Raw genomic sequence first — 13,922 nt, 5'->3', positions numbered from 1 at the left:
AATATGACACAACAGAAAGACAGAAGGTCCTCCTACCTTTTGCAACAGCATGGATGGAACTGGGGAATATTATGCTAAGTGAAATAAGTCAGGCAGTGAAAGACAAATACCATATGACCTGAGCTGTAAAAGGAATCTAATGAACAAAATAAAATGAGCAAATAGAACCATAGGCATGGAAACATGGAACACATCAATGGTGACCAGAGGAAAGGGGAGAGGGATTAAGGTGGAAGGAAGGGGAAGGGACTAGTCAAGAAACATGCATGAATGACTCGTGGATATGGACAACAGTATAGGGCAGAGGTGTCACACTCATTTTCACTGGGGCCACATCAGCCTCACAGTTGCCTTTAAAGGGCCAAATGTAATTTTAGGACTGTATAAATGTAACTACCATTAACAGTTGAGTGAGAACTTGTGCTGCCAGTGGGAAGAAACAAGGTGCTTGGCTGGATAAAACAAGGTGGAGGGCCAGATTCAGCCCACAGGCCTTGTGTTTATCACCTGTAGTATAGGGATTGATATGGGAGCAGGAGGTGGGCTGGGCTGAGGGAAAAATTGGGACAACTGCAATAGAATAACAATAAAAATATTCTAAAAATATGATTATAGTAATATTACCTTGTCTTTTTATTAATTTGGTAGAAGCAGAAAAGTTGATGTATCTGAGAATAGCAAAATCAAAGAAGGGGTTAGTTGGTTTATTCATTTTAGAATGAATGCAATAGTAAGCATATTAGTTGATAAAATACAAGTATTAGTCAATAGAAAAAAATACTGAAGGTATAGAGGGGGAAAAGGAATTACAAACAAATTGTGAAAAAGAAACTTAATCACATGTAAACAGAGAAAAACCTACTGTCCCCAGAGACCAGAGTAAAACAATGTGAAAGTCAGTGACATAATGAACCAAATAAATGTGCTGTCACCTCAACTTAACCTAGAAAATGCATTTACAAGATATTCCAAAGAAAGTATTCAATAAATACTTGTTAAATGAATGGAATGAACAGATACATGAATAGATGCCGTTATATAAATGTGTTGTTTTATGTTTCTTACCAAAGACATGATCTGCCTTATTTTCTTAAGCTAAATCATTGAAGTGATAAGGAATGACAGATTCTACTGATCAGGGAATGCATTCAATGAACACTTTCTAACAACAGATTCAACAAAAATGTGATAAATGGCTTTATGTATTGTACCATTACTGAAATCCCTAATGAGGAAATTATTTATGTGCTAATATTATTCATTTTACCAAAAGTTACAGTAAGTAAAGGGAAACAGTTTATATAAAAGAAAAGTATGTTCAATCAATAATCAGGAAATATGTATGCATCAATATTTGTCAAACTCTAGAAGAAAAACATGATTAAGAAATAAAAAGCTTAATTTTCACTGTTTAAAATAACTGCTCAACCTGAAAATTAAATCCCAGATCTTATTTTCTAATCTGTTGAGCATTCTCTTTGTAACATGTTATACTTTTAATGCTTTCACATTCCAAAAATATACACCCAACTTTATAAAATACTATTTAAAATTTACACAGAAGTTACTTTAAAATAAATCATATGTACACTAACTTCATAATACTCTCCTCTGTACCTACCTCAGGACTTAGTAGTAAATTAAAAGGTCACAGAAACAGCTTAAAACTTACATGTCATTTGAAATTGATTGACATTGAAAATACAACATGAGTATATACCGGATTTAGCTTCTACTTGTTAACTCCCAGAATATTACTATAATGTTGCTTATTTTATTGTGGATTTCAATACAGCCTTTCTCAAAAGAAAAATATATTTCTTTTTTAAAAAACACCAGGGAACAAAAATGTTTCATAGCGTAGTAGCTTGATAACTAAATTTAGAATTTGCATTATTCTTTTAACAATTTAATTACTGCCTACCATGAACAAAACAGGTTAGTGACACAGTCATAGTATTGTGTGCTGGGTGAAACCCTGAGCAAGTAAAGGATTGACTGCTGTTGGAATGAGGGTAACACTCAAATTATAAGTCAAATTTAAGAGTCAAATTATAGCAACAACAATTAGTACAATATATATACAGTCCATTTCATAATGTGAGTTTCACACCCAACTGCAATTGTAAATTACCCTTGTGTGGCAAAGACATAAAAATGAAAAATTAAACCAAATCAAGAAAATGTGAATTTAAGTTAATTGCATAATTGATGAAATAGATTTGAGAGATATTATTGAATAAATGACAGGATATATCAATCACCAATATAGTAAAAATGGACTTAAACAAATGAGAATTATGGGGAAAATAATGGTCTCCAAGTAGCCAAATAACTTATTTTGCCTTTGCAAAGGACTTGGAATGCAGAGGCACCTTGGAGCTAACCTCTGGCATCCCTCCTTATTCTCAGCCCATGTTGAGGAGCTCCTGGCTTTTTCTAGGCCTATGTATCAAAGCAAGTATGACCATCAAGTCAGAACACTGAATGTTTTCAGTTGCTGTCCCAGAAATTTTATATTCTAATGAGAATTACCCTTCTAAGCACTCTTCTTAGGAGGCTCTGCATTCACTGCGCCTCAGAAACTTTCTACTCAGAAATTTTGAACTGCTTCACATATTTCTATATATGTATAGAGTATCTTTATGTCCTTTATGTGTATTTTAGATAAATATTTAAGCCAGTTTCATGAATGTGTATATATACTGTAGCATTCCCTGGACACTGCTTGTAATATCATATGTACATGTTTGAATTAAAAAATGGCAGTGATTTGGTTATATTTTGCAGATGAGAAGTTCACGAGTGTTCTCTAATCTCCATGAACTGCTGGCACCAATTATAACACATATACCGTAGCCCCTACGAGATAAAGTAGTATGGTAATTTTGACTAGAATTAGCCGCCATGCTGTGGACCGCTCTGCCTGGTTTCAGGAATTGTAACTCTCTACCCCCTGTGGCTAAGGATGAGCAAGCTAGAGCTAAGACCTCTGGAATGCAAGCTGCAGGAAACAAAGCTTGTCAAAGTTTGTCTCTGGTAGCAAATGCTGCCTCGGTTTCCTCCCTGTCCCCAAAGCATGGTCGGAAGTCCTTGACGAGTAAGAAGAGGGGCAACCTAGGTCAGATACAACCACTTGGAAGGCCACCATGGAAAGACTCAGGGAGGCTGCGACAAAGAGGGAGCCATGGACCGCCCCCCCACACACACACACCCGCGCACCACGGGGCTTTGAAATAGCCCAAGTCCCCTTGTCTTCTGGAAGAAGCACTTCCTGGCTCTAATCCCCTTAAGCCTGAATACCTGATGGGGAGGGGTGCAGCTCCTTGCCTTGCTAGAGCCTGTCCAGGGGAAAAATCTAGCATCACAAAGACTTCCTGATAAACCTGGGAAATCTGCTCTGCTAAGAATGCTTTCATTCATATGTTAAGTGTTCGAGCAGGAAACCCTAAAATTCTGTTCCTGACAGACTCTGACTCAGACTAAGCCCTCAGATTTTTTAAAAATGTTATCTACTGTTTGATCCTTGCTGCCCTGTATTCCTGTGTATTACAACCCAATAAAAGGCCTTGCAGGAAGGGGCTCAACACCTTTTCCCCCTGAGAAACTGGCCATTGCTCAAGACCTGTTTCCTCTGGGAAACTGGCCACCTCTCCTCCCCAGGCAGATCACATCATGTCTCAGTCATGTTTACTCTCATCCATGGCACATGGGGGTACTTTTGAGGGAAGTTTCCCCCACACCACCATATTTTAAGACATACCCACACTTTTTAGTGTTAATGGCTTGTGTTATTTTCCAAGATTTTCATGCATATAAATATTTCTGTTCGGAAACACTTTGAAGTTATTGTCAGAAGTAAATAATAATTAGCAATGACTAACAGGGCATTGTGAATACCTTCTGATGTTGTTCTTCCTTCATTTTTTGTAATTTTCTATTTTCTTCTTCCTTTAGAGAATCCTTATACACCTGGCTTTTGGCCTGTAAAGGCATAGGAAGAAAATCTTAGGAAAAAGCATCACCGCAATATACTAGTCAGTCTACCATGGATCTGGTTTTAATTAACTCATCCTCTGTACTAAGCATACAGCATGATTTCCATACACACTTGCCTATTGAGTGATTTATGCATATGTCTGAAAATGCTCCTTGGGATATATAAAAAAGAAAGCTAGTAAGGCACATTTTAAAGTATGATCTATTAATTAATCTTTAAAAATACCGACTCAGAGATAGTCAACATACTGTGTTCTTTCTAATGAGAAGGCTTTGAAATAGAGAAAAAAATATTTTTTCAAGAATATTCCCATTGACTGATCAGTCAATATCAGGAACAAGCAACAATGGCACTGACTTAGAAGCACTGACATATCTACTGCTCACTAATGGTATCCTATTAAATAGTCTGTCAGCTGGTGACTGATACCACACTATCCCAGATGTCTGTTTCTTTCTAAGTCTTTGCATTCCCAATCTATACCTGGAGCTCATTCCTATTTCCAAGCAGAAAAACAAGGCCTGTTTAAGAGCACAAGAATCATCATTCTGGCTGAATCAGGACCAGGGGGAGCCAGCCTTAAGAGAGCTAGCACACACAGCAGGGTGTCTGTAGTCCCACAGACCCACCATGTCAGGGTTCCACACACTGGCACAGTAACCAGATATTCTGGAATTTATGAGATATCAAGTATTCTGTCTCTCTCACACTGATTTGTAGTCCAGCTTCTGTAAGGCACAGAGGCCAGGCTGATAAGCTACTGTGTCTGAAATTCCATTTTCTCATAAAACTACCAGCATCCTCATGGCAGTAGGCTGCATATTTCAAACCTAGTTCTTTGGACTAATAATCCATAAAGGTTATGTAGGCTTATCCTCCCCACCCTTTTCTCTTACTATAAGATTTCCTCAAGCATTTCTTAATTCATTCCCCCATTTCTGTCATTATAAAACCCATTTTCCATCAAATAACTTCATCAATAACATTACTAATTAAAATAGTGGAGCTCTGAGTGTTTGTTCAGAAATTCGTTATATATACAAACCCCACTATAGCTATATCCTCTTATCTATATACTAAACAAAAGGTGACTATGATAGGACAGAATGACCCTTATTTTTAGAGAAGGCTAGTCTTCATCACAAATATTCTACATAGAACCTAAAAGGGAGGGAAAGGACAAGGGAGTGCTTCTAATCAAGACATTAAAAGAAGGAGTAAAATATTTAGTTAAATCAGAAATGATGACTTGATTTGGGAACCTAAATTCTATTTGTACTCCTTCCTTTTAAATGTAACCACTTGTTCTTTTATCAGAATATGGTCCTAGTTTTTGACTCAAAAAGAAAAGTTGGACACATAAAGTGTCATTTAAAAGGCTACAGAAACTGGGAGGTCACATAGCACCTCACTATAAAGACTTCAAAATTATTTGCCATCCTAACAGGTTCTCACCCAGATGAGATCTCTAGGCAAGACAGGACGCTTCTGTTTAAAAACAGGGAAGAAAAAAACTTTTGATCACTAGTTTTCTTAGTTCTAACGGCTAGAATTTTCTATGTCACTGTATTTACATATTTTTCTATCATTAAATACTAATTTAACATATTAAAACCTAAACTTTGGTATTCAATGAAAATGCAGTTTTAATCATCCTCTCCCAAAAGCTATATTTATAATATAAGCATTCGATAAACAATATTTAAACCTCCTGTGTGCAAGCTCTGTGGTAAGACATGGTCCCAGATCTCAAGTGCTTATAGCTTAGTGTGGAAGACAGACAAGAAGATTAATCACTACAGTACATCACGATAGCTACAAAGAAGGATATTTAACTAAATTGGATCAAAGATATTTTCTCCAAGTGCGTGACACAAAGCTGTGTTTTAAAGAGCATAAATCACACTAAGTAAGGGGAAGGATATGCAAGCAAATGAAAAATAGCATTGTATTGGTTTGCTTAGGCTTCCATAACAAAGTATAACAGTCTAGATGGCTCAAACAACAGAAATTTGCTGTCTCACAGTTTTGGAGCCCAGGAGTCCAAAATCAAGGTGTCTGCAAGGTTGGTTCCTTCTGGGGACCATAAAAGAAGGGTCCAGGAGTATTTTCTTGGATTGTAGATGGACATCTTCCCTCTGCACATGTCTATCTCTCTGCCCAAATTTCCCCCTTATAAAAAAATACCTTTCCTATTGAATTAGAACCCACCCTAATGAGATCATTTTAACTCGATTACCGCTTAAAGCCCAATATTGAAATAAGGTCACACTCTGAAGTACTGGAGTTTAGCACTTCAACATATAAATTTGGCAGGGAGGCAAACCCAATTCAACCCATGAGAAACATTAAGTTCCTATTTTAAGATGATGGAATAAAAATGCTTCTGTTCCATTCTTCTTTCAAAAATTACCCTAAACAGAGGAGGAAATGAAACAAACAAACTCTATCTTCAGAAACCAAGAGATAGCTCACTGGCTACCTGGAAATAGAGAACATGTATAAGACTCCAAGTTTCTCCACAGATCAATGTGAGGGTCCAATATTTGTATCAGTTGCTGGGGGAGACTGAAGGATGACAGGAAAGTGCCCATACCTGCTCCCACCCTGAAAATTCAGATGTAATTCTCCCAATCCTGACAGGAAATAAAAAATGTATTCTCTGCATTATACTAAACAGGGCACGCTTCATACAGAGCCAGCAGCAGTCAAATTCCTGGTTGAGAATGAAAGGATTCTGAAAAATCCTGCATATTGAGCACTGAGCCTCTGGGCCACCTTCCTTGAAGTTTTCTTTCCTTTTTTAAAAAAGTATTTGTTATCGATTATGCTATTACAGTTGTCCCAATTGTTCCCCTTTTGCCATCCCTCAAACCAGGGCTCCCTCCTCAGGCCATCCCCCCACCAGTGTTCATGTCCATTGGTCATGCATATAACTTCTTTGGCTGTTCCACTTCCTATACTGTACTTTCCATCCCATGGGTATTCTGTAACTATCAATTTGTATTTCTTAATCCCCTCACCTCTTTACCCATGCCCTCACAGCCCACTCCCATCTGGCAACCATCAAAACGCTCTCTGTATCCATCATTCTGTCGCTGTAAGTAAGTAAGAACAGAATTTCAATGAGCATATCCTTCCTTTCCGACTGCATCTTTTTTTCTGCTGCTGAGGTCCTCTCTAAGATCTTTGAACATCATTATAACCAGTGTTTTGAATTCTGCATCTGATAGATTGCTTATCTCCATTTTCTTTCAGCCCTTTTCCTGAAGTTTTGGTCTGTTCATCATTTGGGTTATGTTTCTTTGTCTCCTCATTTTGGCAGCCTCCCTGTGTTCGTTGTATGTATTAGGTAGAGCTGCTTCGACTCCACATATAGTATGGCCTAATGTAGTAGGTGTCCTGTAGGGTCCAGTGGCATAACTTTCCCTATCACCCAAGCTGGGTACTTGAGGTGTGCCCTTCATGTGGGCTGAGAACACCCTCTTCTTGTAGTTGAGACTTGGTTGCTATTAGTAGATCAATGGGAGGGATTTACCCAGACCAGTCAGCTGTGACAACTGACTACAAACCTCTGCCCTCCATGGAAGATCAACTGTGCAGAATCAGGGTGCTAGTGCTCTGACATGGTCTGTATGTGTCCACTGGGTACACAGGCTCTGGGGTTTCTCAGTTAGTACAGGCCAAGATCAGCCCCTGCCTATGTTTTACCTGGGGCCACCCTGCCTGAGCTATCAAGCAATTTGAGATGACTGCTACTTGTGCTGGGCTTGGAGATATCCAGGTGAAGCCAAGCTGTGAAACTAGGCTGGCTGCTGCTGATGCAGGGTCTAGGGCTCACAGACCAGCTGTTACTTTTTTAATAGAAATTAGGAATGACCTATACCAGCCATTCATATAAAAAAGCAGCTTGCATGGGCCCATAAGTTGGGTAGAGTGTAGTCCTTGGGGATTTCCAAGGTGGGTCAAAGAGTGTTAAGCAGGATAATGGAGTCTCAGATATGGCACCAGTTTGGTATCTCTTTGAGGGGAGGGTTTAGAAAAGGGACAATGGCCTCTCCTTGCCTTGATGCCAGACACTTCAATTTTTCCCTGTATATCTCTGGTACCTTTCAAGCTACCAACCCAGGTCTGGAGCTCAGAGAGAGTGAGTCTAAGTGGTTGAATCTGTGTGGGTTCTTTAAGAGGAACTACTTGGGGATCCAGCAGATTTTTCCACCAACTCAATCTCTGCTTTTTTTTTTTTTTTTTTTTTTTTTGCAGCCAGAGGCTATGGGGACTTATGTTCCTGGCACTGGAACCTTGTGCTGGGGGCCTGGCGTGGGACTTCTCACTCCCCAGATATCCATCTCAAATTTTTACCCACCATGTGAGGGTGAGGAACCAGCCTATTTTGCCTCTGCATCCTCCTACCAGTCTGGGTGGATGTGGTTTCTTTAAATCCATAGTTGTCAGACTTCCATTCTGACAGTTCTGAGTGATAGTTGTTGTATATTTTAGTTGTAATTTTGATTTGGTTGTATGAAGAGGTGAGCCATGTCTGCCTATGCTGCCATCTTGACTGGCAAGTCCTTACTTGAAGTTTTTGTATGCTCTCTGCCCTTTCCTTTGAGAGGCAGAAAGTGAGATTTTATTCATGAAACAAGAAATTACTGTAATTTTTAAATAGCCACAGAAAAAAGCTCTTGGCAATTAAAACTATCTCCTCTGGGAACTTCCAGCCAAGATGGAGGCATAGGAAGACACACTGTGCCTCTTTGAATAACCAAAATAAGGACAACAATTTAGAAACAAAATAACAACCAGAACTGACAGAAAATTAAACTGTATGTAAGTCCAACAACCAAGAAGTTAAAATAGACTCATTCATCTAGGCTGGTAGAAGGGGAGGAGTTGGGCACCCAAGTGGAGAGGGGTCCGGGCAAAAAAAAGTAGTTGCATCGGGCAGGCAAGTCAGTGAAGGGTGGACCCTGGGTGCACAGGGGGTGGCTGGTGGACCCCAGGCTTGGGGTGGCAATGGGCAGACCCAGGGAGGTGGCGATTGTGAAGCCGGGAACAGTGTGAGAGGTGGCTGGCTGACCATGCAGTCCCACATTCACATGCAGATAAAGCAGGCAAAACTGGGGAGTGAGACAAGCCACAACCCAGGGTCCCAGCATGGGAAAATAAAGCTTCAAAACACTGTTTGAAAATACCTGTGGGGGTCAAGGTGCTGGGAGAGACTCCTAGCCTTACAGGAGAGTTCATTGGAGAGATCCACAAGGTCCTAGAATGTGCCTGGGCACATTCCCAACCACATGGGAATCAGCCCCAGAAAGGTCCAGTTTGATTGGGAGAAGCTCAGAAGGGACTGAAATCTGACAGAGAGTGGAGCAAGTGCCACTGTTCCCTCTCAGACCTGCCCCCACATATAGTGTCATAACCCGGCAACTGGGTTGTCCCACCGGGGTGAACACCTAAGGCTCTGTCCCTCATACGTAACAGGTGTGACAAGACAAAAAAATGGCCCAAATGAAAGAACAGATCAAAACTCCACAACAAATACAACTAAGCGACTAAGAGATAGCCAACCTATCAGATGCACAGTTCAAAGCACTGGTGATTAGGATGCTCACAGAATTAGCTGAATTTGGTCACAAATTAGGTAAAAAAATGAAGGCTATGCTAAATGAAATGAAAGAAAATGCACAGGGAACCAAGAGTGATGGGAAGGAAACTGGGACTCAATTCAGTGGAGTGGACCAGAAGGAAGAAAGAAACATCCAATCAGAATATATATATATATATATATATATATATATATATATATACACACACACACACACACACACACACACTTTTTCCTATCTCTCACATATTTTCTTGACATAATGTATCTGCCCCCAGTTTCTTAAACACTGCTCCTAGAATCATTATAATTTTCCAAGTGATAAGAGCACTAGTAGAATCTTTTGTTCTAATGAGGTGACTCTGGGTGCCTCCATGATTACAAGCTTGGAATTTTCAGCTTCACCCACCCCATCCTCTAGTCAGGTCAAAGGAGCTAGAGATGGAGTTAATAATTGATCATGTCTTTGTAAAAAACCCTCTATAAACATCTCAGAAATAAAGGGATTCAGGGAATATCTAGCTAGGAGAACACAGCCATGTTCCAGAAGGGTGGCCACACCTCAACCCCATGGTAACACAGAGTGTCCTTCTGTTCAGGACCCTCCTAGACCTTGTCTTACACGTATCTTTGTCTGGCTGTTTATCTGTACCTTTTATCACATCCTTATTATTTTTATTTTTTATTGTATTTTTCCATCACTATTTATACTACTTATATTGCCCTGATGCCCACACCCCCTGCAATTACCACACTGTTGCCCATGTCCGTGAGTTGTTTTTCTTTTTTGCTCAGTCCCTTCACCACCTGACTTCTGCCGCCATAGCTGTCAACATGCTCCTATCTATAGGTCAGTCTCTATTTTGCTTGTTAGTTCATTTGTTTATTAGAGTCTATATGTGAGTGAATTTGTATGGCATTTATCTTTCTCTGACTGGCTTATTTCACTTAGCATAATGTTCTCCAGGTCCATCCATACTGTTTCAAAGAATAAATTTTTCTTCTTTGTTTATAGCTGAGTAGTATTCCATTGTGTAGATGTTCCATAGTTATTTTATCCACTCATCTACTGATAAACACAGGCTGCTTCCATACCTTGGTGATTGTAACTAACACTGCAATGAATATAGGGGTGCTTATATTTTTCAAATTAGTGTTTTGACTTTCTTAGGCTATATTCCCAGAAATGGAATTTCTAGGTAAAAAGGTTATCCATTTTAACTTTTTGAAGTATCTCCATACTGCTTTCCACAGTGGCTGCACCAATCTAGATTTGCACTAACTGTGCAGAAGTGTTCCCCTTTCTCTGTATCTTTGCCAGCACTTTTTAAAAATTTATTTATGATAGCCACTTTGATAGGTGTGAGGAGAGATCTCATTGTGATTTTAGTTTGCATTTCTCTAATGATTTGTGACATTGAGCATCTTTTGATATGTCTATTGGCCATCTGGTGACCTCTTTAGAACAGTGTCTATTCAGGTCCTTTGTGCATTTTTTAATTGGTTGTTTTTTGGTACTGATTTTCTAAGTTCTTTATAAACTTTGGATATTAACACCTTATTTGGTGAATATGTTCTCCCATTCAGTGGGTTGTTTTTTTAATTTTGTTGATGTTTTCCTTTGCTGTGAAATCTTTTTAGTTTGATGTAGTCCCATTCACTTACTTTTTCTTTTGTTTCCCTTACCTGAGGAAATATATCTGATAAAATATAGCTATAAGCAATATGAGATTTTACCGCCTATGTTTTCTCCTATGATTTTAGGGTGTAACATTTAAGTTTTTAATCTATTTTGAATTTATTCCTGTGTGTGGCATAAAAAGGTAGTCTACTTTCATTTTTCTGCACATATTTGTCTAATTTTCCCAACACCATTTACTGAATAAAATATCTATAGCCCATTGTATGTACTTGTTTCCTCTGTTGAATATTAATGAAGTATAAAGGTGTGGGTTATTACTGGGCTTTCTACTCTGTTCCATTGATCTATATGTCTGTTTTTGTGACAGTATAAGGCTGTTTTTATTACTATGTCATTATAGTAAGGATTGATATTAGGTAGTATGATTCCTCCAACTTTGTTCTTCTTTGTTAGGATTTTTTTGCCATATGGGGCCTCTTGTAATTCCATATATATTTTTGACATTTGTTCTAAGTCTGTGAAATACATCATTGGAATCTTGATAGTAATTGCACTGAATCTTTAGATTGCTTTGGGTACATTGACATTTTAATAATGTAAATTTTTCCTATCCAAAGACATGGTATATGCTTCCACTTATCTATAGCTTCTTCAGTTTATTTCTTTAGTGTCTTATAATTTTCCAAGTACTTGTCTTCTATATCCATGGTTAGATTTATTCCTGGTATTTTATTCTTTTTATAGAAATTGTGAATATGATTGTTTTTCTAACTTCCCTTTCTGTTACTTCATTATTGGCATATAAAAATGCAACTGATTTCTGAATATTAATTTTGTATCCTGCTACTTTGCTGAATTCATTAATCAGTTCTAGTAGTTTTTTGGTGGAATCTTTGGGGCTCCCTATGTACATTATCATGTCATCTGCAAATAAAGTCAGTTTTACTTCTTCCTTCCCAATTTGTATGGCTTTTATTTTTTTTTCTTGTCTGATTACTATGGCCACAACTCCCAGTACTATGTTGTATAAGAAAGGTGAAAGCAGACATCCCTATCTTGTTCCAAGTCTTAAAAGGAAAGCTTGTAATTTTTGCCCATTGAGCATGATGCTGGTAGTGGGTTTGCCATATATGGTCTTTATTATGTTTAGGTGTGTTCTCTTCCTGTTTTGCTGAGAGTTTTTATAAGTGGGCACTGAATTTTATCAAATGTTTTCTGCATCTATTGATATGATCATGTACTTTTTACTCTTCATTTTGTTTATGTGGTATATCACATTTATTGATTTGCAAATGTTTTACCGACCCTGCATCTCTGGAATAAGTGTCACTTGATCTTGCTCTATGATCTTTTTGATGTATTGTTGCTTTTGGTTAGCTAATATTTTGTTGAAAATTTTAGTATCTATGTTCATCAAGGTTACTGACCTATAATTTTCTTTTTTGTAGTGTTTTTATATGGTTTTGGAATTAGGATATCTTTGGCATATAGAATGAGCTTGGGAGTCTTTCATTCTCTTAAATTTTTTCAAGAGAATAGTTTAAGAAGTAGAGGTGTTAGTTCTTCTTAAAATCTTTGGTAAAATTCACCTATGAAGCCATCCAGTCCGGGGCTTTTGTTTGTTGGGAGTTTTTGATTACTTCTTCAATTTCACTAGGTGTAATCTGTCTTTTTTTAAGCCATTGAGCATCCTTATAATAATTTCTTTGAATTCTGTATCACATAAATTGCTTTCCCCCATTTTATGTACCTCTTTTTCTAGAGAATTCTCTTGTTCTTTCATTTTTGGCCTTTTTTGGTCTTCTCATTTTGGCTACCTCTTTGTATTTGTTTCTACATATATTATTTTAGATCTGCAAAGACTCTGGTGCATGCCACTGTCTTTGACTGGCTCTGGACAACCTGTTTGTGGCTATCAGTGATCCATAGCTTGTGGCTCCATCTGCTGGGCCTGGATGTTTTCAGAAAAACAAGGCTGTGTACCAAGGACAGCTTTTAGCATCACTGGCCCTGGAAGAGGGTCAGCTCTAAAGTCTCAGACCCAGGGACCCACCATTGCTTTCAGCCTTTCTGTTAGGCTTAAGCCCTGAAATTGCCTCCAAATACACTCATCTTCAGCCTGGCTTAAGCTCTACAGAGTGGAGTAAGAGGGATTCCTGCAGATGGGGCTATTGCTTCCCCCCAGACTGATGCCACTTGAAGAGGAGCACTCTGCCCAAGAAAGATGGTTTCTGCAGTATGCAGAATGACTCAGCACAGGGATCCTGGTAACTGACCCTTCAGCTCTCTTCTGAGAGCCTCCGATCAACCCCAGACTGCTCCCGCATCTCTAGTCCACTATGCCTGAGCCCAGTAAATGATTGCAAATGAGATTTTGTGCATTGGCCCTTTAAGAGGCCTTTTCTATCTATAGCTGTCTCTCTCTGACTGAGGGAAACCCAACTATTTTCACAGCTGGATGTTATTTGGGTTCTTTTCCTGGTTCTGGTGCTCTAAGCTGGGGACCCCAATTTGGTGTTTAAACTCCATGCTTCTCAGGAATGCCCCCCACCAGGTGCTGAAATATCCCTCCAGAGCTTCAGCTTCACTTGTAGGAGCCCAGCCAGCCCTCTCACACCTCTTCACTTTCTACCAGTCAAGTTGTGGTGATGTGGTTTCTTCTGTAAGTCCTT

General features: G+C 38.8%; 1 protein-coding gene across 5 annotated transcripts in view; it reads right to left on the bottom strand.

The window, feature by feature from the left end:
* Positions 1 to 13,922, bottom strand: part of EPSTI1 (epithelial stromal interaction 1) — a 132,848-nt gene that overhangs the window by 37,668 nt on the left and 81,258 nt on the right. For 2 of the 5 annotated variants that reach the window (XM_053665445.1, XM_053665446.1), the window contains exons 9-10: positions 7,024 to 7,098; positions 3,901 to 3,984 (exon numbers count right to left, since the gene is read on the bottom strand). The exons of 1 other annotated variant lie outside the window; for it this stretch is intronic. In XM_053665445.1, the coding sequence (XP_053521420.1) occupies positions 3,901 to 3,984; positions 7,024 to 7,098 (159 nt within the window). The remainder of the gene's footprint in view (positions 1 to 3,900; positions 3,985 to 7,023; positions 7,099 to 13,922) is intronic. 2 more of the 5 variants (XM_053665447.1, XM_053665448.1) reach the window with 1 other exon arrangement.

Source organism: Artibeus jamaicensis, unplaced genomic scaffold (assembly GCF_021234435.1).
Source record: "Artibeus jamaicensis isolate MK-2021 breed Jamaican fruit bat unplaced genomic scaffold, CSHL_Jam_final contig_414, whole genome shotgun sequence".
Classification (NCBI taxonomy): Eukaryota; Metazoa; Chordata; class Mammalia; order Chiroptera; family Phyllostomidae; genus Artibeus; species Artibeus jamaicensis.
Note: the sequence above shows the minus strand (reverse complement) of the source record. Positions and strands in the feature narration are given on the sequence as shown.